The sequence below is a fragment of the Thamnophis sirtalis genome, unplaced genomic scaffold (assembly GCF_051295495.1).
Source record: "Thamnophis sirtalis isolate CommonGarterSnake01/CBP01778 unplaced genomic scaffold, rThaSir2_p1.2 scaffold_1, whole genome shotgun sequence".
NCBI lineage: Eukaryota > Metazoa > Chordata > Lepidosauria > Squamata > Natricidae > Thamnophis > Thamnophis sirtalis.
Genome location: NW_028261381.1, coordinates 52277724 through 52305007, shown reverse-complemented (window position 1 = coordinate 52305007; position 27284 = coordinate 52277724). Strand labels below are relative to the sequence as shown.

The 27284-nt window shown below is 36.6% G+C and overlaps 1 protein-coding gene across 34 annotated transcripts in view; it reads right to left on the bottom strand.

Moving 5' to 3' along the window:
- CLASP1 (cytoplasmic linker associated protein 1) overlaps positions 1-27284 on the bottom strand; it is a 258994-nt gene that overhangs the window by 32985 nt on the left and 198725 nt on the right. For 13 of the 34 annotated variants that reach the window (XM_087711876.1, XM_087711872.1, XM_087711901.1 and 10 more), the window contains 9 exons: positions 20952-21055; positions 16569-16592; positions 12146-12390; positions 9744-9807; positions 8912-9075; positions 8272-8350; positions 7875-8018; positions 3913-4008; positions 1604-1747 (listed from right to left, as the gene is read on the bottom strand). In XM_087711876.1, the coding sequence (XP_087568002.1) occupies positions 1604-1747; positions 3913-4008; positions 7875-8018; positions 8272-8350; positions 8912-9075; positions 9744-9807; positions 12146-12390; positions 16569-16592; positions 20952-21055 (1064 nt within the window). The remainder of the gene's footprint in view (positions 1-1603; positions 1748-3912; positions 4009-7874; positions 8019-8271; positions 8351-8911; positions 9076-9743; positions 9808-12145; positions 12391-16568; positions 16593-20951; positions 21056-27284) is intronic. The other 21 variants (XM_087711905.1, XM_087711954.1, XM_087712033.1 and 18 more) reach the window with 3 other exon arrangements.

The window sequence follows — 27284 nt, the reverse complement described above, 5'->3', positions numbered from 1 at the left end:
CCACTATTGCCCTATTTATATTATAAGATAAATAAGACAAGGTGCTTATCAATATTCACATTCTCTATCTGACAGAAGCAAAATAATTACTATAGGGAGGCCTGATTTTTTTTTCTTTCTTTCTTTATATTGATGCCTCAGCAATATTCTAGAATGAAACGCTTTGGGGCTTCTTGAAAATATATATTTTCAAGAAATGCAGCAAAGTAAGAGGTGTTGGCTGGATATGTTAGGCCTTTGTCTATGTATTAAGAACTCTCAGGTTCAGCAGGAAGGGGAAGGTGAGATCTCCCTTCTCCTTCTTCATGCATCTGGACCTACTTTCTACTGTTCTTTCCAGCAGCTTCAAAAGTGTTTGGCTTTGGAATTTTCTGGTTTGGATTTCTTCTGAATATTTTGTAAATTGGCTCCCAATGGTCCCTCCTTCCTGGTTGTCCACAGGAGGGCAAAAGGTAATACATGCATCACAGTGGTGGGTTGCAAGCGGTACGCTTTGGTACGGGCGTACCGGAGCCTGCCCGGAGCACCAGATACCGTTCCGTTCCGGTGCACCTGAGGGCCCACCCTCCTTACCAGTCTTTTAAGCCTTCAGTGCTTCCGCGCACAGCGTGTACAGCACCTATGTGATGCTCCACTGAGCAGCTGGAGCGTCGTGGAAGCTTGCAGAGGCGCTAAGATACATGCGCGCGCTGCACACGTCCATGTGGATGCCTCCAGGCCCGTTCAAATCTGGAACCCACCACTGATGCATCATGACATCATATAATTATCACCCTATTAAATTGCATCAGATACAAACATGAAAGCTTGTAGTAATGGCATTTGCATGATGACATAATTGAGTATGTCATCATTTTTGTATCACCATAGTGTGCGACAAACACTATTGAACCACTTCACTGGAAACAGGGTATTTTATTTTATTTATTTCCCACCTTCATTATTTTTAGAAATCAATCAAGACAGCGAGCATATCCAGCACATCTTCCTCCTCCTATTTTTAGCCACTAAAGCTCCTATCTGAGCTTAATAAACAAACGATCATATTTTCTTAACTTTAAGCCACAGGACCTCTACTTTCTCATCTTTCTTTTTCCCTCTTCTTTTGCCAAGACCCACACTTGGCATCATGGCATCTTAGCTAACATGCAGATAAAGCAAACTATGCAGGGTAATGGCACAATTATTTTAAAGCATAATTTCTTGAAAGTCCTCAAAGCAGTTAAATATATATTTTTAAAAACACCTTTACAATTGCAGCAAAAAATGCCCCTAGAATTTGGCAGGCTAATGAGAGTTCAAGGTGAACTTTATGTGTACAAAGGGCACACAATCCACCACATTCAAGGCAATGCCAAGTTTTATATGAAAGCACAAGATTCTTGAACTTAAGAATGGAGGATTATAAAAAGACATACACCTTTTGGATCCATTCAGAACAATGGCACCTCTTTTATTAAACTCTGTGTCTCTTCTGCCCTGTAAAGCCAAAACTGCAGATTTGCATGACTCTGCTGAAATTAACGGGTGATCAAGAAATGATTATCTTTAGAAATTTTTGTTTTTGCTGTTTATTTCTTACAGAAAAATAATCTTATCTTACCACATTAGTGTTGCTGGAGTTCTTGAGGTGGTTATGTAATAATCTGGTAGCACCATCCTGGAATGTTTTTGGCAAGGCACCAAGTAACATGGTAAACTCAGGAGTGTTCAATTCGAACAGAGAGATCAGGACTATTTGTGCTGCCTAGAGAGTAAATGAAGAAAAAAGTCATAATCACAGCGGGGTTGCGTTTTTTTAATTGTTAAGTGTTACTGGGACATATCACAATATCCAGATTGCAGTTATGTGCATTCATTTTACCCGTAATATCACACATTCCAAATACATGACAGGGAAGTACTGCTGAAATCAATCCATTACAGTAAAAAAAGAAAAAAGAAACAAAGCAAAAGACTTCTCACATCTAATGAAATGTCCCATTGCATTTTCTGTAAGTTGCAAATTAAGAATACACACCTACATATAAGAGTCCAACAAAAACTACATATAATTCATTGTCCTGTATCAAACAACTACCAATAAGTACAAATTCAAAAAGTTTTTGTACAAATATAGACACACACTGCGCTAACACAGCTTTGAAAATTAAATTACCCTGTTAACAACCTGATTCCAGACTTCCACATCATATACTTCATGCTTCAACAGAACTAGTGATACATGATTCATTAATAATGTGCATTCAAATAACTCATCTCAACTATTCAGTAAGTCAATTTATTTTTATAAATCCATTAGCTATTCCAGTTCAAGCTAGTACCTGCAGAAAATGCTCCCTCCGTGTAATTAATATATATATATATATATATATATATATATATATATATATATATATATATATATATATATATATATATATATATATATATATATATATATATATATATATATATATATATAGTACAGGTTTATTAGTTGAAATTAGAAGTTAATAATGCAACCCTATATGTGTTTATTAAGAACCAATCTGGTGTAGTGATTAAGTTACCAGACTAGAAGTCAGGAGACTGTGATAGACACATACACGTGGAGGGAGGGAGCATTTTCTGCAGGTACTAGCTTGAACTGGAATAGCTAATGGATTGATAACATTTTTGTAATAATAAACTTTGGCAGGATAAGAAAAAATGCAACTAAGTTTAATTCAGTTTCTGTGTGCTTTCTCGTAATGTTTGCCTTGAAAAAAATATCCATTATGACTTGTTAGAGGTTAAAGAGGCTGCGTGAGGTTTAAGCTATCAATTATGACTGAAATTCAGTGTTTGAATTATTATCTTTCCCATAAGAATAAGCACTGTTCCTTCAAAATTAAATATTGTAAGTGAAGAACATTATAGAGTTCCAGCTGGCCTCTCCTTCTTCCTCAAATCAGTGTACTTCTAACTAGATGGGAAATCTGTTTGCATAGAACGCAGAAAGTGAAAAATAAGCCACATATGGTCATACTCATCCTGCCCTACAGAAATGTGGGAACATTCATTAAAAGAACATTCTTTGAACAGAAAATATTATTTCAAGTCAAGTCCAAGAAAAGAATGGATAACAAAATGAAGAAAAATAGCTATATGAACAATCAGAAAAATCATGCGAATCCAAGCATGGGAATTTTAATTTAGTTAGGGGCATCTATATGCAAGCCAGTACAGCAACCAAGCAAAAGATCCAATTCTGTGTATCTAGTTCTATTTTCTATCTTCCCAATTCAAGAGGGTTCAATTTGGGCTACAATGCAACCATAATTCCTTTATACTTTTTAGACTATCCTTTATACTTTTTCAGCTGCCTTATTGGTTCTTAAACTGATTCTGCCCGTTGTTGTTACAATTTTATTTCCCTCAGAAATTTTCCAATAACATCTATTAAAATCCAAAAATATATCAACAAAAGGGGTGACTGTAAATGAATGTAAATGACATGCCAAAGGAAAAGGGCGTATAAGCACTTCAGTACAACCCAAGTTGTCATTGTGTATAAATAAAGGTCCTTTCCCTTTGTGTCCTGTAATAGGGAAGAGCTGTATTATGCAAGATCCTAAAGCACAGGCATGTTGCATGTTAATGGAACAGCAGGCATGCAAATATTGAAAGCTTTCAATCATTTTTCCATCCACCTTGGGATGTGAACTCATAAGAGACTGCGACTATATGCAGACACCTGAGATAATACTCATTTAATCTAATTCAAACCAGAGTGAAAGAAACACACGTGAGGTTATCACACTTCACTGCATTTTTAAAGAAAATCTTCCCCCCCAACCTCCCCCCTCCTCAAATCTAAAGTAGATTAGAATTTTGGACTGCAAACACAGACTAATATCTTATGATTAGTGTATGCTACTTTTAGTCTACCTGTTTACACTTTTCTTCCAAGTTTCCTTCACCAGGACCTGACGAGGCTGCTGCTGGTTTAGCTGGCATATCCTCACCTACCCAACTATGCATGGTCTGAGTTTAACAAATAAGAAATGGAATATTATTTATTAGAACCAAGCACAAGATTTTCACTGACTGTTGCAGAAACATTTATTATGTTTAGTTTCTTGCACACGTTGCGCTTATAAAGCAGAGATGCTTTTCCAACATGGAACTAATGTCACAAAAATGGAAGTGGATGGCCGTTACTAAGTTTTGTAACTTATTTTTCCCCCAACCTGTACTATAATATCTTTTACAATTTGTAGATGTAAATTTTACAATTTTGCTGTTACTCATATAGCATTCAATAGCTGTAACGTTATTTTTAGTTATTTATTTCCTTACTCAGCCTTTTTGAAAACAGATAAAGAAAACTTACAACCTGAGGTCAGCCAATTCTACCTCCAACACTGTACTAATGATACAGGTGCTACTGTATCTTAAGTTAGGGGTGTCAAACTCACAGCCCGGATGTGTCACATGCTGGCCATGCCCATCCTGCATTTAGTGAAGGGGAAAACAGTTGTGATACGTCATGTGACAACAATGTGATGACATAAGTTTGACACCCCTGGTCTAAGTGAACCATCATCTTTTTGCTACCACCTAATGCTAAACAGAAATGTGCATATGGTTAAAGCCTGATGCAGTCAAATAAAAGCAAAGCTGCAAGGCAGCAAATTAGGAAGCCTTTCACTGCAATAGCACTAACAATGATGCATTGTACGCAAGAATATTTTTTGTCTCCTTACTGTTGAGCAACATTGAATCTATTTTTGTAAACTATACGCTGAGAAATTAAAAATGGTTTTTAAAATGACTTGTGAACAAAGATTAAAATTTTAAGTGATATTGGCATGTTAAAATACCAAAGATAATGTTTTAATTCTGGAGTGGTAGTGGTGATGATAGTGTTTTAAAAGTGGGCTCTTAACAGTCATCAGCATTTGCTTACCTAACAATGAGGAAAACACCTAGCTGTGCGATTTAAAAAATGTTTGTATACTGTTTTTCTATGTAACAAGCAGTGGAAGATCTTTTGACAGAACCTCGTTTTGGAACCTGGAATAAAGGTTTAGAGAAAAGATCTTTTCCCTTGCTAACTAAGGTTTTCCATAGTCTCTATCAATATGGTGGAAAGGGACAGAATTAGCTTCTCTCCTGTTTTACTGTTTACAGTAAAGGCTTTCTCTGACTACTATCACTATCATGAAAGAAACATTAGTTTAAGGATCCAATATATACAGTAGTGGTGGAAAATGTGCAGCTCATGGATCATACTTTTGCCCTCCAGCATTAGATGAATAATGATATATATGTGTGTGTGTGTGTGTGTGTGTGTGTGTGTGTGTGTAAAATGCTTCTGCAAATTTCTATCATATTTTTACCATGAAAAAAAGAAACCATACAAATCCTTTTAAATGTGTCCTCTTGTTGATTGCTTTAGTTAATTCAAGTCTATCTCCAGATCTAAACTGTCTTTAAATCATAATATGACTGTTCAAGTAATATGGCTAAGAAGTAGCCTTATAAAATATATTCACAAGACATCTATATCAGCAATATTCACTGCAAGAATATTGTATGCATCCTTCTACATCATGGTTAGCATAAAGACAATTTGTAGAAAAGAAGAAATAAAAGAAGAGCAATTAAACTCCAATGTTAATTATTGTTCTTTCTTTTTGCACTAAACCCATTAGTCATAGTTACATTGAAGAAGTATCAAACTTCTTACTGTCTATTTAATGATGCTTGGTTTCACGGTAAACAATTGTTAAAATTATGACTTTACTCTCAACAAATTCAATGCAGTAGCTCCCATTCCAAAATGGATATTCAGAATGCTATATAATTAATCCCCTACCATTTAATCATTATGTGCTGCTGCCCGTTGGCAAGATTCATTTCATTTCTACCTATTTTTCTGACCAGCTTCATCTTTCAATTTCAATGGGCTTCCTATGATCTATCTTCTCCTCTTCAACATAACAAGCTCATATTTCCATGTACATAGTTTAACCTTACTCTAAAAATCTGTAGAGATTCTCAGTCATTCAGGCCATAGTTGTCGCAAAGGTACTTTTTCAGGAGGCAACTAGAGGGTCTTGTTTTTTCTTTGAAGACATTTTGCTTCTCATCCAAGAAGCTTCTTCAGCTCTGACAGGACAGTGGGGAATGGAAGGATTTATACTCCTTGCAGACAGTTGGTCATTTGCATCCTTTTAGAGCAGGGGTGTCAAATTCAATTTCATTGAGGGCTGTGATTGATCTTGGGGGGCCGGGCAGGTGTGGCCGACTGGGTGGGCATGACCTGCTTGACACCACTCCCCAAACTGCTGCCATGTTTCCTCTTCGCATTGGGTAGACTCGGCCAAAGCCATGCTGGCTCAGTGTTTCCTCTTCACATTGAGTAGACTGGGCTGAAGCCACGCTGGCCTGATATTTCCTCTTTGCAATAGACCAAGGAAGCCAACCCCTTACATTTTCCAGGACGGCCCTCTGGGCCGGATCTGACCATATTGCAGGCAAGATGCAGCCCATGGGCCTTGTGTTTGACACCCCTATTTTAGAAGGTCATTGACTTACTGCAAAAAGTTTCCAAGGTGATGTTCTTTTTGACATGCATGTCAAAGATGGCACGTCATCGCATAGCTGGGAACTTCACGGACAACATTAACATGAATGTTGATGGCAAGAAAGCAAATTTGAAACTTGATACTGGTGTTATTAACTTTTCGTCATAGAGGAACTAGTAAGTAAGCTGAAAAGCTGACTGAGGAACTCACGGGTAACTGATTTCTCTACTTCTCACTGTGTATATGTATGTATGATTGTGGAAGATTTGCTCTGACGAGGTACATACTTTGCTTCACAGAGATTTATTGCACAGTCTCAGCACTGTGAATAACTTCACAGTCACTCAGTGCTCTACCTCAGAGTTGAGGCAGGTCAATTAACAGAAACTACTGTTACCAAACAAAATAATGGCACAAGTGCTTCACTGAATAGAAGTGGAATGGTGCAGTACTACATGTTTTTGTGAAAGTGCTTTGAGAATTCTTACCTTGTTATATTTTAAGAATAGGAAATGTTTTTCTTGGTCTCCAAAATGTTTCATTTATTTAAGCCATTAGTTGGAATTTGTGGCCAGCAAATCCTCTCCATCCTACTACTACACATCTGAAACCTTGCTCCCTACATGTTCTAGAAAAGTGCGTGGATGGGGAAGTACATAAAGATGCATGTGAATGCATACATGGGTAGACATGAAAGAAATTTCCTTTTTGTGTGTGCTTGAAATGCCCTCTCTTGAAAGAATGATATGCATTTCTACTTTCATGAGAGCATCTGCATACACACTTGGAATACATGCAAAATTTCAGAGATTAAAAGAATATCTTTCAATTGTGATTATGATAAAGGGAAGAGAAAGAGAAACAAGGTTTGCTTTGTCCAGGCTTTATTTTCAGCCAAAACATAATTTGGCTCCTGATTATTTTCCTGAACAAGGTTTTGCCCACAAAAGTTATCCATCTCTAATTTCATTTCAGAGAATGAATCTTCCCTGAGTTTCACTCAAATGCTTCCATCACTTGAAAGCCTCACTGCATTCTTTAGCATGCCCTTCCACACTATGTGAAAATTTACCCAATGCTCCCCCAAAAAGGGGAAAAGAAGACTAACTACAGAGAGGGGAATCAATGTAAATTATTACACTAATGTAACTGAAATATTTGATTTCAAATGGCTTCTATCAAAGGAAGAAATATTTTCATCCAGCAAAAGCACATTTTGAATACAACTGAATGAATTTATCGATCTGATATAATCTTAATTTTTCAATGAGTTTATAAAAGTTCCACCAATTATTGCCTCCCATTGCTTTGACTCACCTTTCTTACATCTGAGCTCTTTGGTTCTGTTGTCCAGGTAATAATCTTAGAAACAGCAAGTTTAGCCTCACTGGAGTTTACAAAATCTGTAGGATCCATTTGTCTAGCCAAGGATTCAATGTATTTTAATATTGCCACTTTTACCTGAAGTGAATAGAATACATTTTGTAAATAAAGATAACACAACAAATTTCAAAGAACAAAACCTTTTCTCAAGCCCAATCTTTTTATGAACCATTGCTTGCTGCAAAAGAGCCATCTCTAGACCTTCTGAAAACCCTTAAAATATAAGCAAGGAAAAATATATTAGCCCCTGTTAACTATATTTAAGCATTATGCTCGACTTTACTCTCAGACATAATCATTTCCCAATAGAATTGCAAGCACCTTAACCTACCTTAAGGTTTGGTGTTTGGGTCTGATCTACGATAAACCTCATCAAAATATTAAATTGTTGGTCAAATGGAAAAGAATCTCTACAATGAAAATGGAAAAGGAAAAAGAGAGCATAAGAACAAATTCCAAGATTTAAATACTAGTTTTTTCCTGACAGGAAAAATGAAATATATAACAGCTGCATGCCACAGTCTAAGAAATAGAAATAAACAAACACACTCCCAGTTTTCAGTTGACTTTCTGAATGATTTTGTATCTTCTTAAGCCACAAGGAGGACAGATAAAGGATCCAAGTCTTAGTAAACGGAAGCAATCCAAGAGTAGATATTCTGCTTTGAACTTGGTTTATGTCAAAGACTTTATTTTTATCTATTCTTAGTTAAGCCTAATTTTGATGTGGGATTTAAATGAGGAAATAAATTCTTCCAATTTCCCTCAGGACAGTTGTATCAGATGAGAGGCTAATGATTGTGGTTTAACAAATTCAATTTATGAGACACTAAATAATAGTTATTCTATCTGGAGATGATGAACATTGTAATCCATCGTATCTGCAGAGCACTAGGTTTGAGAAAGCTGGTGCATTTTGGAAAAAAAAACATGTCAGCAATTTATCCCCCGTTACTTGGCAGATACACTACCTTGTTACATCCAGAGCTTTCTGCACTTTGGCCTGCACGGATCCCAGCAGGTCAGCACCCATCTTCTTCAGTAACTGTGTCAGAAGAACAAAGAGCCAGTCCTGCAAATCATCCTTGTGAATAATGATGAAGTCTACCAAAGTTTCAAGAAACATGCTGAAAACCTTTAAATTAAAAGAGATAACAGAGGAAAGCATGATTTACATCATGATTAACACAAAAATGATGAAAATCAAAGGCAAAAACCCCTGCATTAATAGGGATGATTTTGACATCCATGTTAATATTGTGAAGTACAAGGATGTACTGGATGATTCATATTAAATAGATAAAAGAGGTGAGATTAAGTGGTGGGAGTGAGGAGGAAGGAAAATACACTTACTCTCTGTTGTGAATTCCACCGCAAAACAGGCCATGCAACAAAACAAACCATTCATTAGTAAACTGATATTAAAAAAAAAATCAAAGCAAATTGCTTTAAGTTTCCCTTGCATTCAGATCAATTGCATTCACAGAAAGTTTAAGATAATTTATGAAAGAATATTTTTATAATAAGCAAGGTCAACTGTTAAGTTCTTGAGGCAATAAATGTTTTTGAAATAATCTATTTTCTTACATTTCAAGGGAATGTTCTGCTCTAGATAATATCCTACTTGCATGACTTACTAATGAAATTTAAAAATATCACCACAGATAACTGCAAAGACTCAACAACTATTTAGCACAAAAATTGAAATATTATGATTATCATTTCAATTCAATCATTTATTTATAACCCAATCCCCAACATTTAGGGATTGTTCATAAAAGGTGCATATATTTTAAATTTTACCTTGCTGTGGGGGTCTGCAAACATACGTGTGAAGATTTCACATAACCTTTTCAACTCCACACGGCTAAACCCAAACAAAACCCCCCACAAAATATTGTAGAAATTAGAAGCGGGTAATATGTAACAACAAAAATTTACATACAAAACCCATCATTTATTTCCAAAGCAGCAAATTAGTATAGACAAGGAAACTCCATTCTAATCTCAACAGATGAGGAAACTTCAATATAAGGTCAAGAGACTATACTTTAGGTTTCTAATTTGTGATATAATATAAATCAGGCATGTCCAATCCGCAGCCCGCATCTCACACTGAACAGCTAGTAATGTGATTCCACAAGATCATAAACTTTTAACATTATTATTTGATTTATATATATTAACCATATTGTATATTTTATGTGCACTCCAAGACAATTCATCTTCACTCAATGCAGCCCAGGCAAGCCAAAAGGTTGGTTCCTCTATCTTTAAATATTTTGCTTTCTTGCCAAAATGTACTTTAATTAATGTAAAGAACTTAACTGCCTTGCAGTATGTTCTCCTTATATTATATATATCCATTTCTTTATTGAAAATAAAAATCTTATGCTCAATCTTTTTTCTAGAAACACACAACTAAAGGATTGTCCCCTTGAAGTCTTAAACAGAGAGTTCTAGAGAACTAAAATGTTCTCCTACTGATTTTGGGATAGTGCACCTCTGGTGTCCAACACACTCATATGGCATATATTCAACCGTGCTTAATGGCAATACAAAAGAACAAATGGACACAAAACAAGAAATTTCAGTTCTCTTGGACATTCTGTCTTGGACTTCAAATATACTTAACCTGAGCCAAAGAAATTATAAGTGGTAGTTCCATTAGGAATAATAGAACTGGAATTCATTGAACATTTTACATCATTTCTCATAAATCTCCTCAAACCTCTTAAACTGTTTACTTAAATGTCAAAGAGTCTTTAATCAACAATTCAGCTTTTTATAAACTGGGGGCCCACCAGGGAAGTTTGGACAGCGTCACATAATTCTCTATGCATACTGTTTCATATTTATAATCTACATATTTGTTGGGCTTTCTTTAGATTTTCATTTAGATATCCTGACTCTAGACACAAATTTTGCTCTCTTGTTTATTTTTCATTACAGAGGGATGCTGATGACATCTCCAAAGGGAGAATGCAAAACGCTCAAAATATTTTTGCTTTCTCTGGTTTTTATTTTTATTTAGTTATTAGTTTTTTAATCCCACCTTGGAGTAACTCAAGGCCAAGAACTTATTTAATACTCCTCCCTCCTCAAATTTTTACCTGCAAGCAATAACCTTGTGAGGTGGGTTGGGCTGAACTGAGAGATGTGACTAGCCCAAAGTCAACCAGTCAGCTTTCATGCCTAAAGTGGGATAAGAACTCACAATCTCCTGGTTTTTAGGTCAGAACCTTACACCAAACACTACAGTAAAATAAGTATCTTTAGTAGCATGATGCCTGTATATCAACATCTATGTGTGATATGTTTCTGGAGTAAAAATAATAATAATGGTCATGTAAGGCTGCCAACTATACATTGCTCAATTCTGTACAGGTAGTCTTCAAAATACGTCCACAACTGACCCCCTAAATTTAAATTGCTAAGTGAGAAATTTGTTAAGGGAGTTCTGCCCCATTTTATGACTTTTCTTGCCACATTTGTTAAGTGAACCACTGCAGTTGTTAATTTAGTAACATGACTGTTAAGTGAATCTGGTTTCCCCATTGATTGTGCTGATCAGAAGATTGCAGAATGTGATCACATGATTCTGGGATGCTCCAACCATTATAAATGTGAGTCAGTTGTCAAGCATGTGAATGTAAATCATGTCACCATGGTCATGCTGCAACGGTCGTGTGAAATATGGTTATAAATCTCTTTTTTCAGTGCTCTTGTAACTTTGAATGGTCACTAAATGAAACTGTTGCAGATCAAGGACTATCTGTATTTAATAAAGAGGATAGAATTACAGTATTAAAAAGTATGTTCTAAGCCACTGTTCAACTTTTTCAAAATCTTGATTTATTCAAGGTAAAAAGATAAAAAGACTCGTAATTATATGAATAGCTTTGAATACTTACAGCACCTCTATCACTAAGTAGAAAACCTATTCAGCAATGATATTAATTCCAATTGTTCATCATAATTATAAGTTGAATTCAAAAATAACAATAATGGGTGATAGTAACAAAAACACAGTCCCATCATTAAAATACTGGTTATCTAAAATATACCTTATAACTAAGATTATTAAACAAAACATTGATAATTTAGAAGAAGCATATACACTTCATAATTTACAGAACACTTTTAAAGACTAGATAAAGAACAGGTACAAAATATACGAAGTTACTAATGTAATATGCACTCACCTTAATGTCCTCTGGCTCTTCAATAGGTTTTGCAAGCCAATTAATCCCTCTTTCCTTTCAGACCAGTTGGAACTAGCACAGTGGTTTAAAACCTCCGCTACATCTTCTGTCTGTCGCAGGTAGTGTGGGATGCCTCCATTGCGGGAACCATAGGACCGCTCTGAGCAAGCACTGGAGGCATCACTGTTTGCATCATCATCGGAATACATCCCATATGGTTCATACCTTCTTCTCACTGGTTTTTTCTGATCGGAGGGAGGGGGGGGATAAATATTGGATTTAGTAGTTTTGAATAATCTCACTAAAGTACAGGTACACCTTGCTCAATAACCATTCATTCAGTGACCAATTTGAATTATGACAAAAGGACTTACCCAAAGATGCAGCCATTGCCCCCGTAATGAAAATTTAAGTGCTTGGCAATCTGCCAACTCTAAGCAATAGCACTTAAGACTTACAGTGGGGCAAAAAAGTATTTAGTCAGCCACCAATTGTGCAAGTTCTCTTCTCCCACTTAAAAAGATGAGAGAGCCCTGTAATTGACATCATAGGTAGACCTCAACTATGAGAGACAAAATAAGAAAACAAATCCAAACAATCATACTGTCTGATTTGGAAAGATTTTTTTTGCAAATTATGGTAGAAAATAAGTACTTCGTCAATATCAAAAGTTCATCTCAATACTTTGTTATATATCCTTTGTTGGCAATGACAGAGGTCAAACGTTTTCTGTAAGTCTTCACAAGGTTGGCACACACTGTTGCTGGTATGTTGGCCCATTCCTCCATGCAGACCTCCTCTAGAGCAGTGATGTTTTGGAGCTGTCGCTGGGCAACACGGACATTCAACTCCCTCCAAAGGTTTTCTATGGGGTTGAGATCTGGAGACTGGCTAGGCCACTCCAGGACCTTGAAATGCTTCTTACGAAACCACTCCTTCGTTGCCTGGGCAGTGTGTTTGGGATCATTGTCATGCTGAAAGACCCAGCCACGTTTCATCTTCAGTGTCCTTGCTGATGGAAGGAGGTTTGCACTCAAAATCTCATGATACATGGCCCCATTCATTCTTCCCTGTACATGGATCAGTCGTCCTGGTCCCTTTGCAGAGAAACAGCCCTAAAGCATGATGTTGCCACCCTCGTGCTTCACAGTAGGTATGGTGTTCTTTGCATGCAACTCAGCATTCTCTCTCCTCCAAACACGATGAGTTGTGTTTCTACCAAACAGTTCTACTTTGGTTTCATCTGACCATATGACATTCCCCCAATCCTCTTCTGGATCATCCAAATGCTCTCTAGCAAACTTCAGACGGGTCCAGACATGTACTGGCTTAAGCAGGGGGACACGTCTGGCACTGCAGGATCTGAGTCCCTGGCAGGGTAGTGTGTTACTGATGGTAGCCTTTGCTACATTGGTCCCAGCTCTCTGCAGATCATTCTCTAGGTCCCCCCGTGTGGTTCTGGGATTTGTGCTCACCATTCTTGTGATCATTGTGACCCCATGGGGTGAGATCGTGTGTGGAGCCACAGATTAAGGGAGATTATCAATGGTCTTGTGTGGTGGCCCGGCAGGAGTCGGTGGAGCTGCCGCCAGAATCCGACAGTACGGGGGCTGGTGGGTCGGCCTTGAAGGAGGTGGAGGACCTTGGACGGGGTGTCGACGCCGCGCAGGGTGGGAAGGGACATGGTGGCCACCGGATACCGGGGGAGCATTGGATCAAGGGGAATGTTCCTGAAGGTATTTGGGAGTTATATAAGGAGGCACACATGTTGGGGGTTGCCCAGCGTAAGGAACAAAGGTGGAAACACAGGAGATGATTGCGGGCATATCATATGGACAACCCATTCCGACCGCATCCGGACTGTCAGACCCGGGGGAAGGGCCCTGCGGTGAGGGATAGTGTTGTGACTCAGCAGAAACCTCCTGTGACTTGTTTTGGGATGCTCACAGGAGGTGTTAACGAGCAGCTGTGGCTCGTTAGGATCTCTCCTCCTGCAGATAAAAGACTGATGGTGCCACGCCCTAGTGGTAGAAGTCAACGTTCGTTTGTTCGATTCCGTTCCTGTCCTAGTCAAGTCTCTGTTTGTTTGCAATCATCGAGAAGAAGCACTTGGATAAGTGATTTGATTTATATAATCTTGTTTTGCAGTAGTTTACTTTTGCCAGAGCCTTTTATCTGTGTTTATTTTGGGCTTGCAGCCAGCCCAAGCCGGGACTGATAAAAAACACTCCTTTGCAAGCTTTGTGTGGCTGTCGTTTCTGAACGAACAAGGTGGGGGTCAGAACAGTCTTGTATGTCTTCCATTTTCTAATTATTGCTCCCACAGTTGATTTCTTCACACCAAGCTGCTTGCCTATTGCAGATTCAGTCTTCCCAGGCCTCTCTCATCTTTTTAAGTGGGAGAACTTGCACAATTGGTGGCTGACTAAATACTTTTTTGCCCCACTGTATATACCGTTTCACAGTGCTTTACAGTCCTCTCTAAGTGGTTTACAATGTCAGCTTGTTGCCCCCAACAATCTGGGTCCTCATTTTACTGATCTAAGAAGGATGGAAGGCTGAGTCAACCTTGAGTCGGTGGGACTCAAACTGCCGACAGCCGGTAGTCAACAGAAGTAGCATGTAGTGCTGCATTCTAATCACAGCTCTTGGATTGACCATAGGGGTTCCCTATCTTAGCTGCCCACCAGGTCCATCAGTGTGCACAAATCTACTCCAGGCTTAAAGGCTGGGCCTGCTTGCCATCCTACTATGTGCAGGAGATCTCAATTTATTACAAGGATAGCAGCAAATGTAATTTTTCCCACTCATCTTTGAGTTTTCTGCAGTTTATGACAAGAACATCCAGTTGATGCAACATGCAGCCTTGCCAGAGAGATAGTCTCATGATATTCTGCAAGCAGATGCCAAATTGTGTGATTTGGAGAAGCAGCCTTCTGAGCTAATGCGATAACGGCACCAGCTCTGGTAGTCATTCAGAAAGCTAGAAAGAGGCTCTTTCTAGCTGTCCAAATAATCATGTTCACTAGCTTTCTAGCCTAGGGTAGAAAGAGAATGGCACCAGCTCATGTGATTGTCTAGAAGACTAAAAAGAACCTCTTTATAGCCTTTCTAATAAATGCTAGCACAATCATTTGGGAGGCTAGAGTAAGACTCTTTCTAGCCTTCTGAATGATTGTGAGAGCTGCTGCTCACTTGCAGAATGGCACGAGGTGGCCAGAAAGGCTGCATGTCACATTGGGTGGATGCAGCTATCAGTAGCTGCAGAAAAATACAAAGGTGAGTAGAGCAATTTATGTGCATTGTTGGGCCTTTCCTGTACACCTGTACAGGCTGGGGACCAGGCCTAGGTCTCCTGGGTACAGTAGGGCAGGGAGGAAGACTGGGCATTATGAGGTGTGCAGAAGGCTGAGACCTCCCAGCCTCCCACAGGTTCTGTACACTAGTGGGTCCTCTAGCTGGCTGAGACTTCTGACCCATGGCAAGTCTCCATGCACGACCTGGGTCCCCAGGGCCTTCCCTAGCCCCTTGAAGCATCCCACATCTGCAAAAGAAACAATTCAGTACAATTGTTCTGATCATGTTAAATTACTGTTCATTCTGAACAAAAATCCAGGTGAGTGCCAGACAAAGATGCCCACACCCTCAAGGGATGTTTTAAGTGATGGGGAACTATGCAAATTCTTCAAAAGAAGTACTTTATAGTATGAAAGAGCAGATTTAAAGCCCCTCTTTTCAAATCAGTAAAATAGCCATGCTCTTTTTCAGGTTTACACAACTGTTTAATAAGTTGCTCCCAGCTATCTTAAATGTTTAGCCACATTGCTTCATGTATAGCTGTCTTAAATGTATAGCCTCATTGCTCCCACCAATTAGGCAGCTCCTCTCTTGAAGGCTTTGCATGGTCCTAATGAGAACTTCAGTCTTATTATCAAATATTTTTCTGTGGCTACCAGAAATTATATTAGCCACCTAAGTCTATTTCCATATCTTTTCTATCCCCCTGTATATTTTCTGTATACTTTTCAGAAAGTCTGTATCAAGCATCTCCAACCTGTGGCCCTGGGCAGCTAGTAATGCGGCACCACAAGATAATAAAAATATTTTTTTTAAAAAGGAATTGTTATTTATTTATATATCAACTAGATTATATATTTTATATGTGGCCAAAGACAATTCCTTTTCATTCAACGCAGCTCAGGCAAGCCAAAAGGTTGGAATGAATATACAGATATACTACACAGGTTGAAGGCACCAAAGTTCTGCAGTTTGATAGGATGCAAGTTTTGAACATTAAGGTATCAACATAATTACAGCCCTATATAATACTTGTAACAGGGGAAGACAAAAAAAAATGAGAGGGAGGGAAGGAAAGAAAGAAAGAAAGAGGCAGGGAGAAAAAATGTCAGGATGGCACTAGTACCTTGCTTCTGGAGTCTCCTAAGAGCTGTATACAGGAAAATATTGAAGGATGGGGAAAAAGCATAGAGAATTATGTCAGAAGCTTCTGCAGGCATTTTCTTTTTGCAACAAAAATACAAGCAAATGAGACTTAGCAAATTAAAAATACAAATTCAGCCAGTTTCTTTTAAGAAATATAAAATGAGTTCAGACAGAAGCATCAGATTGTGCATTCTTCTGTTCTCATCTTGCTACAGCCAAGGACTTCAAAAATATATCAGCACAAGTAATATGCATTTAGAATTCTGGCTTTCCAAAGGCAACACTAATACGCCAGAAATGGGCTATATTTGAAGGGGCGACTGGGGGAGTATTTAGTATTCCTGAGGATAAAGTCCACAGTGGATAGGGTTAGGATGGAGTTATGCACTGTATATCAGTAAAAGCTAAGATTCCCTCCCCCACGAGTTTTGTGTTTTGTATGAAGCCTGTTTTAGGGTGTGTACCACACCTGCATGCTTCTGGCCTCAAATCACTGACAAACTGTTTTGTTAGTTTCCAGCAACTGCAGTGTCTAAATTGATGACTTACTTTCTCAGCTATACTTTGTGTCTGTTTCATGTCATGCTGATGTCTGTATAGTACTCTCAAGGGGGGGAGGGGGGCGAAGAGATCCATCATGGTTATTATTTACCTACTAGGTGCCATTTGAGGACAGTTTACTGTAATAGATACCAAATACCAAATATTCCCGTTCACCTCCTGGAATTAAACTCCAAGAGCTCTTTTGTCACTAAAGATGATCAAATAGACCGTGAGGGTCAAGAGTTCAGTTCTTATAGCTTACTCTCTTCTACTACTGAATAAATAACCTTTGTCTCAAAGTTTATCTGGTTTCCTGTCAAGAGGTCTTTCTCTGCAGTGATCTAGGAATAAAAGAACTCTTCCTTGGACCAGGCTCAGTTGATCTCTTTTTACAGGAACAACTATCAGCCTTGGCCAGGGCAGAGAATTTGATCTGAATGGACTTGTTTTGCATTTTTTAAAAAAATGGAAATAAAGCTTTTACTGTGAAGCAAAGCATCTTGAATCCAAAGATGGAGAACAAAGGAGAAATAGAATATTTAGAATATTTATACAAGAAGTGAAGATGAATAGGCAAGAGAACAGCTGAAGAAAGTTAAAGGACTGTTGATGGTGATTGTCAACAACACAGAGCAAAAGAAGCTAAGTTCTGAAAAGACAGAGATGGACTTTTTTTTTACGAATCACATTTTAAAAACTTGTGAATTTTTAAGAGGGTTTCTAAAAAATGATAAAGTAACAAAATATCATTAACTCTTAACCACAGACCTGAGGTCATAGTGACTGCAACAGTTTTCCAAAATGTCCGGAACACCCCTATTTTTAGAAATGGACCATTCTGGTTGCGAATAGAATTTATAAAATTTGTTAATTTGATCAATCAATGAAAATTATAATTATACAAAGTAAATTTAACAACAGTATCCCAGCTATTATTTTCATAGATTAACAAAAATGTATGAGGGGTCATTATGACCTCATGTCTGTAATAGTGTAGCCGAAATAGAATGCCTCTGGTTAAGAGTTAAGTATATCCTTACATGAATTTCTCAACCACAGTTTGCCTCTTTGTAAGTGAAATTAACCAAATATGCTCATCACACTAGTTAAGATTTGATTAAAATAAGACAAATACTACAAATTAAAATGATCACTATCATTTCAATCAGGGGTCCTGAGCCCCCAGCCTATTACTGGGTTGTGGCCTATTTGCAACCGGGCCGGGAGAGTGGTGGACCAGTGTGCACATATGCACAGCTCGACTTGTGCGAGCAGCAGGCTGGCATGCTGCGCACGCCTGTACAACTCAACCTCCATAGGTCAAGCTGCACTTGCGCACTGGCCCAATGCTTGCACAAGTGAAGTTGCCTATGCACACACGGACGTTGACTTGCTGCTCATGTGGTCCTGTTCCTCCACCCCAGGCCGCCAATCCGAAAAGGTTGGGGGCCACTGATTTAAATAGTTCTGATCAATGAAAGCTAGAACACAGGGGAAAAGAATACATTCTTTATCCACTTGTGGAGTAAGATTGCTAAAAACGGACAATTACATTTTCTATAATTGTGAAATGGAAAACAGATAAACATGGTACTATAGTGAACTTCCTAAAATAGTCACAATTTCTAAAGGAGAAGTTGTGTGCAATTGTATGAATGCAACATTTCAGGACCAAAAGTTCAGTTCTCTATCCTAAGGTATTTGCTATCATTCAAAATTATATCAAAATTTATTGTTATTATTTAAATTATATCTTCAAGAAGCAAAAGTAAAAGACCATTGGTCCAATGGATGATTTCATACATGGTTATCAATAGGTAGAAAAGAGTCAGGGCAAATTCTAGTTACAGGAGCTAGCATTATAACCTTCCTTCTAAAATCACAGTGCTGAAGTGTATCTCAGATAAAGGATTTTTTTTCTTTGAAATTGGCCTTACCTTTGGCCATAAAGGTAAGTCAGATGAAAGTCACATTTACCAACACTGAGGACAGCAAGCCTTCATTTCAGACCCCATATCCAACTTATCCAAGCTCAAGTCGCGTGAATCAGAGTATCAACAATTAGCTCCCCAATCTACCATCTCATTCCCAAAATTCCACATGTAAATTTTATGGCAGTTTTGAAGAAAAAGAAGTGGAACTGGAGTTGTTTAGAATATTGCTTCACATGACTATGAATGGGATCTTCATCATTATGTAATTTATGTAAGTAACTACATTAATCATATATATCTAGACAACCTTATCTTATATTTAATAAAATCCTGGGCATCATCCTATAAGTAAGATAATTTTATCCAGTAAACCTCATTTTATCAAATCAGAAACTAAACATTTATCAGCCAAGTGGCTCCAATTTTAACATTTGATTACGTTTCAGTTCTTAGTTTGCAAATCCATTACACATTAGGTCTTTAGAATAGTGTTACTAGAAGAAAAATAATACAAACCTGGATTCAGCAGAAGAGCAAAGAGAAAGTTCGAAAGAAAGGGTTTTTTTCTGCTATAAAACAATGTCAAAAATATGCATGTAGCATGTGCTTCCTAGTAATTTATAAAAGTCCAGATTCATAGAGAATTTATAGATCACCCAGTGGATGAGAATGCAGGTGTCAACTGTATTGTGTTATACAGATTTAGAGAAAATGTATGCTGTTCATGCATTATCTTGTAACTCATAGTTCATAGGGCTAAAAGCCTTCCAAATATTTTCTGCCACTCTGGATCTTAGGAGTAAGAGCAAAATGTCAAAAGTAGCTTTCAGTAAATATGACCTTAACCACCTATTTCATAGAATTACTTGCAGTCAGAGATGTAGTGATGCAATCTGTTATATTTATTTATAAAATTATTTATATATATTTTATTTTAAGTAGACTCTTAATTTCAAGAATACTAGAGAATTTGAAAATATTAAAGTACATATTTAATGAAGTTTAAATATGAAATATGAAGTTTAGTTCATCTTATTTTTTTTTTACATAAACCTTAGTTATTTTAAACTTTTTTATATTTAATATAATTTCAGAACTGAAAAGAGATGACTGGAATAGTACTGCTACATAACTAAGAATCAGAAATGTGTGTTACTACTGCAAATCATCCAAAGACCAACCAACAGGTGCAGGTCCATCAACCCATAATCTAATTATTATTAATTATTGTTAATGGTAATTAATAATTAAGTGATCCTGATCAGAAATCTCTAGAATTAACATCAGAAGCCTTTGTCAAAGTAACCCGTACAAACTTTCCCTAAGGTAGGACAAGGCAATTTATTCTCAACAGACATTTCAACTATAAATTTTAACTCTCCAAAATGGATAAATGAATAAAAATAAAGCACATTTGTGGAATATGAAGCAAATATATTGCACACACTAACACATTCAGTATAAGTATTTTTCACAACTTATACTAGGAAACTATTCCATTCACTTCATAAGATAACTATAATGGCATTCATAAGTATTTGACACAGATGGTTTCACTATTATGCATTTACTTGAAAGAGAATGAATACCAACAGTTAAGATTTATTTCCACAAATAAAAGATTAGGATCAAACTGTGAAACTCATCTTCTACGTTTCACTGCACTTATATCAACAATTTTACTCTTCACAATGCAATTATGCATTAAAAACCCCTTTCCTCACATCTTCCCAAATCCTAAAGAAAGATTTAGGCAGAGTCACATGTACACATACAGGCTCATTTAATAGGAACACACATAAAATTAAGAAGAGGAAAATGTACGTACAGAAAGAAACTTCAAATAACTTTCTGGAGTTGGTAACATGTTGTGCTTTCCCTCTTACCAATGCATCTGCCACAGCAGTTTCCAGATCTGTGCTTGTACTCAGAACTCGCATTGCATTCATAGAGGCAGGCAACCTGCCTGGCTGGCCAAGCCCAAACCGTTCTAAACAAAAGACAAGAGTGAAAGTCATCATTACATAAGTTCACAACCCTTTGGAATATTAATAAGGCCATTGGCTGCTTTAATTGTTATTGGGTCCAGGTTTTAGGAGTTACTATGAGGTATAATAGAAAGTCAAACAAATTCTGTGTATATGGTTAGAAAAGAGGGACAGGGGGGAGACTGTTATTTAAACTCTTTTATAATAATGGTTAGATGTAACTACTTTTACATAGTCTCAATTTTCCAAAGGATGTAGTATTAAGCACTATGGCGAAATTCTTCAAGTAAGAAACTTGCAGTAATGTATTGTTAATTCCTTAACTTACTTCTAAGTCTTGCAATAGTATTTTTATGTTTATTCAAGTCTTGTTTTATGCTTATTCAAGTCTTAATCTGAATAGTTCCAATTATTCTGATTGTTGTGTATTTGTATACTTCCTGGTTGAGGTTTAGTGAAAACAGAACCAAGAATCAAAAATAAGGTTAAAGCAATTTGAACAACTGATCAACAAAAAATTAAAAGTGAGGTTTAAAAAAAAATACTTCATACCCTATTCCCATTGTATTTGGAAGATGAATAAATCTTCATAGACCATCAAATAATTTTAAGATTTCCCCACTCCAATCTCTTAATGTAGATACAGATAAATGTTATACTTTAAAAAAAAATTTTTTTTAGTTCATTAAAATTGTTTCAGACTTACTAATTTGTGTTTTTAAAGATTATTTTATTTTCTTAAATCTAAAGATTAAATTATGATTTTTTTGGTAAGTATATTATATGAAAGCATTTCCCAACCTTGGCAACTTTAAGACACGTTGACCAACTGCCAGAATCCCCTAGCAGTCTGTGTATCCTAAAGTTACCAAGATTGGAAAATACTATTATATTGGAGAAGTAATGCAGAATTAGAATAAATGTGCATTTTTAAATATTACATCAACAGATAGATTTACCAATAATCTTTTTTTAAAAATTGTCCTGACCAGTGTTGCTTAAACTGTACACAACTGCCATATTTCCTTCCTCATCAATGAACTCCCAAAGGCTTAATTGTGGGAGATTTAAAATAGTCATTCCAATGAAGGCAATTAGCTGCATATAACTGATGTAAAGGGAAATATGCTTCCCATGCATTTCAAGAAAACTGTTCAATGGTGTCCAATTAATATTGTGTATATAATAAAGAATTAGATTATTCCATTTATTTATTTATTTATTTATTTATTTATTTATTTATTTATTTATTTATTTATTTATTTTACTGTCCCTTCCATTTGTAGCCCCATTAAATTGGACTTCACTCATAGTATGGCATCCAGCTATGTTAGAGGATGAATGTACAATTTATCATTTGTTGTTACCAGCAAATACACTTTTTTATGTTAAGAAAGTGAATGTAACTATTTAAAGGGCACTCTAATTAAAAAAATAACATTTGTTTAAGCAGAGTTATCATTTCAACCCTAATGCACAGAAATGTCTTTCAATATCAATTGGAGAAAATGGCAACAATAATCAATATAAAAACCTAGAAACAGAAAAATATCACTGGGAAATATTATTTATGAACCAATTTTAATCCTTCACAGACAAAATCTCCATTTAACTTTATTGTATTTGTTAAGTTTCCACTAAGGGGAACAAGATCAGATCAACATTGTGAACAATTACTGCTGCTAATGTGAAGAAAGCAAAATTAAATACATTTGGGCATTGTGGTAATGCCACTTAAAAGAGTTTGATATTTTTCAAATTTTACTAAGATCATACAGTTTACAACAAGCACATTTTCTAAAAAAATAAAAGATACATTACATGCGAAAATTAAATGTCTTTAATGAAAACCTGTTTTGAAAAGGAATTGATGAAGTTTACTGAGAAAGAAAAACTATATGTATTACTATCTCCTTTTTTAATGCGTGTAGTTGCTGAAGCAGCACAGATGCTTATTTCAAACATCAGCTTTGCTCCAAGCAGGAAGATTTGGTGAAATAATGATAATGAATATGAGAATCCAAATATTTTGCCATGTCATTTTGTTCATTCAGCATAGTATCTTAAGGCCCAGTAAGAATGTGTACATTATGAAAATATTTTGCAGTTCTCTACTGAACAAACTGAGCAGGTTATTTCAAAGATGCAATCAATAATAGGATAACTCGGTTTTTCAATCCTTTAGTTCCAATCTCAACTGAAATTGAATTTCACCCATTTAAATCTTGCAGAATTATCACTAATAATATTTTTGAAAATAATTTATGATATGTATGACTTGATTTCTACCATTGGGGGGGATGTATACACCTACATATTCATCAAAAATGCACATATACAAACTGCAATGTTGTTCCACTAAAAACATGTGAGCATGTTAGACTAGAGGTTTTGCTCACAGACATTGCAAGTCATTGTTATCAGTGTATCAAGAACCTAGTCACACTTCCTAGGACGACATCTCATGAATATTACTTGACTAGTTTCGGGACATGAGAAATTAGTAATTTTTGGAACAATGGGAAAGGAATCTATCATGAATATGCAGTTATTGTTTTTTTTAAAAAACAATGGTTTTTTAAAAAAATCAATAAACTTGACTAGATTACATCTTAATTTGATACTGTACAGAATAATCATTTGACAAGTCCAAATGTAAGTAAAAGTATATTTGCATCCTAGTTTGACTACTGATAGCCCCTCTCCAAAAGAACATTTTTCTGAGAAATAAATTTGGTAGCAAAAAAAACCCCAATGTTCTTATATAAAGGGTGAAAATCTTATTCCAACTTACTCTAACTAAATTGAAATACTCAAATTTCCAGAAGAACCAGTCCTAAACCTGGCTTCATGTAGTTTTAAATAAAAATTGTCATTGCATTAGAAAAGGAAAGATAGTTTTAAAAAGACATGGATAATCAAAATGGCAAAGTAAAGTTGCAAGTCTTTAAAATATTCAATAGAAACAACTAAATTAAATCATATTAAGTATATCTGACATGCAACTTTATGTCCCAATTTTTAGCATATGAACAGCAACAAAGATGATGATGGTGGTGGAGGCGGTAGTGGTGGTGATGAAGGAATGGACTTCACTGGATTTTATTCTGTATTTTTCAGTTCCTATCTTGATTATAACTCTATCAGATAATGGAAATTTACCTCAGGAGCACGAGCAGAAATCTCCAATAAATCCCAGAAGGCTCTAAAGCTATTATACTGACAGAGAATAGCACATAGGTAGTCCTCGCTTAATGACCATTTGTTCAGCAACCATTTGAAGTTACGATAGTGCTGAAGGAATTGCAGACTTGCAGTGACCCTCCTGTCACATAATCAAAATTCAGGCAAAAAAGCTAGCACTTTACAGTTGCAGTGTGTACTTCAAATCCCCCACCTATCTTCCCTTATCTGTATCTTTTTAGCCACTCTGTACTCCGTTGCTGCTGTTCCTGCTGACCATCGCTATCTTCTCCTCCCACTGCTGACAAGGCATGCCTGGCTGAGGCAGCTGCTGTCCTTTGTGAGGCTTTGGGAATTCTTCCCAAAGGTTCATGCAATGCTCGGATGCCTTACAAAAGGGACAGCTGATGCTTCAACAAGATGTTCCTCATCAGCAGTGAGAGGAAGATCAGCTGGGGGGGGAGGGGGCAGTGGAGTATAGGGTGGCCAAAAAGAAAGACATGGGTGGGATGACAGGCAGGGGGAGTTGAAGTGGAGCAAGCATAACAAGGCAGAAGCATGAAGCCCTTGCTGAATAACCATAACCAGGACTACCAGAACAACTAAACTGTTGCTTAGCTGTTGCTAAGGTCATGTGATGTTTTGCTTAATGACCGTTTTGCTTAGCGATGGAAATTCCAGTCTCAATTGGTGTCATTCTTATATTCTATCCAGGTAGAAGGGGGGGGGGCTTGAGTCTTGGTGATAGCCTCTAAAATCTCAATGGAAAAGTTTTTAAATCTTTTTGTGGGCACCTCTGTTACACAGAAAGATTGGTGGTGGTGGTACTATGTCATGTTATTTCACTTTTGTTAATAACTGATCTAACACTGAAGAAACTATTTTAAGAGAAGCTTGTGAAATGGTATTAATGGTTATTAACTGCATGGAAAGAAATATTGTTCCAAGGTAATTCAACAATAGCAGTAGCACGTAAGAATTATATACCGCTTTACAGGCCTTTACAGCCTTCTCTAAGTGGCTTATAAGTCAGCATATTGCTCCCAACAATCTGGGTCCTCATTTTACCAACCTCAGAATGATGGAAGGCTGAGTCAACAACCTTGAGCCTGGTGAGATTCGAACTGCCAAACTGTTGGCAATCAACAGTCAGCAGAAGTAGCCTGTGGTACTGCATTCATTAACCACAGCACCACCACAGCCCTTCAGACTGTACTAATAAACATCAGTAGTATATAAAGCTAGTTATGTGCAACAATTAAATTCACATCCCCAAATTATATGTTTTATCAGTATTGGCCAGCACACATTGTAGCAGGCTGTATTTTTGGAATAATAAGCCTTATCACCAATAAGCCATGCATTCAAGAAGTGGAGAGACAGAGTCAGCAGAAAAGATAGATGGACAAGAAAGTAGGAGAGAAAGAGCAATTGTTTCGTGGGTCACTGGCCAGTATATGGGTAGTAATGGGGAGGGCTGAGTGAGCTGGAATTTACCCATCAAAGTCTTGGCAATGACCTCTATTCTGTGATACACAAGGACTTTTATTATAAGCTAGCTTTGATAAAGTCACATACATGACTGAGCCTCACTTAAGTTAAAGAACAACAATCTCTTACAGCAAAAGAGACTTCTGTACATATTTTACAGATGAAGCTTTGATGTAAAAATATATTTAAAAAACACCATTTTCATTCAGTGGGGCCTTTTAACTTAAATTAATATAAAGAAAGCAAGTAACATTAAGGGGCTGATTTTTGTGGTCCACATAAAACTATTAGGTAAATAGAGGGAGGTTTCAAGATATACATCTGGAATTTACTTGATAGTAAATGTTTTACATTATCAGTATTTAAAACCTGTATCAAACAGGTGTAGATCCTGTTTCTAGAGTTTTTTCTTTCAATATTTATATATTCCACATCCCAGATAACATCATAATGACTTTCTTTTCAATTCTAATTTTTATATAATTTCCTATCATCAAAGAAGTAGCATAGTTTTCAAGAGACCTAAGCAACGTGTCCATTAAACTGAAATTCTATCGTACTGTTTTATTTTTGTCTCAGAACTATAAATTTTGAGGTTGATGGGCAAAGTTTTGCCACTTTGATGACCATGTACCTGTAGCACTACATGAACTAGCAGTAAAGATCCTTGGTAAAACCCCAGACTTGGATGGCCATTCCTCTAAAGGCCAGGCCAGGAGGAGGAGAGTAAAGAAATATTTGATTTCTTTATTCCTAATTTTCACTATATAGAAACCAAATATAATAATTTAAAATCAATTGAAACTAGCATTACACTAACCATCATAAACTTAATTTAACAAACTACTTACTGGCTTATCTATAGAATCATGCCAAGGACTAGCTAATGCAGTTTTCTCCAACTGGTATTGTGAAGATTTTTGTAGTATGAGTCCACCAAACGTGTTGAGTGGCTATGATGGTTTAGAATGGTGAGAACTATAGCCAAAACATCTGGAATACCTGAGGCCAGGAAATGTTTATGTAAAGTAAAATGAGATTGTGGCTTATTTCTTCTCCCAACCATTTTTATGAAAAGGGGAAATAAAATATTTGTGTTCTTATTGTCCATACAAGGTATTTTTGCTCATGCATTATGTGTGATCCTAATCAACAAGGTATTAAAAACTCAAAACTATGGCTGAAAGCTGACCCTCTTCCTTAGTTGTCTTAATCTCATTAGCTAGTTGTTGGATGTTAGAAATATTATTCACTAATGAACAATTGCTATGGTTGCTTTTCATAGATATAAAGAGGAGGAAGTTGCTGTGTCCTTCCTTAGTACTTCCTGAGAGGTACAGGGGAAATACATGACAATATTCTATTGGCCGCTGTAATATTGTTTAATTTCCAGAAATAACATTAAGCAAAAGAATAAAAATTAGCAAAAATAAAAAACATTCAAAAATAGAATATGACAAAAGCATGTTAAATAATGATAATCTCATGATGATCCCACATGCTAAGTGCTGAATGAAGTTTGTGAGAGCAAAGGTTACAAAGGTAATAAAAAAGAGA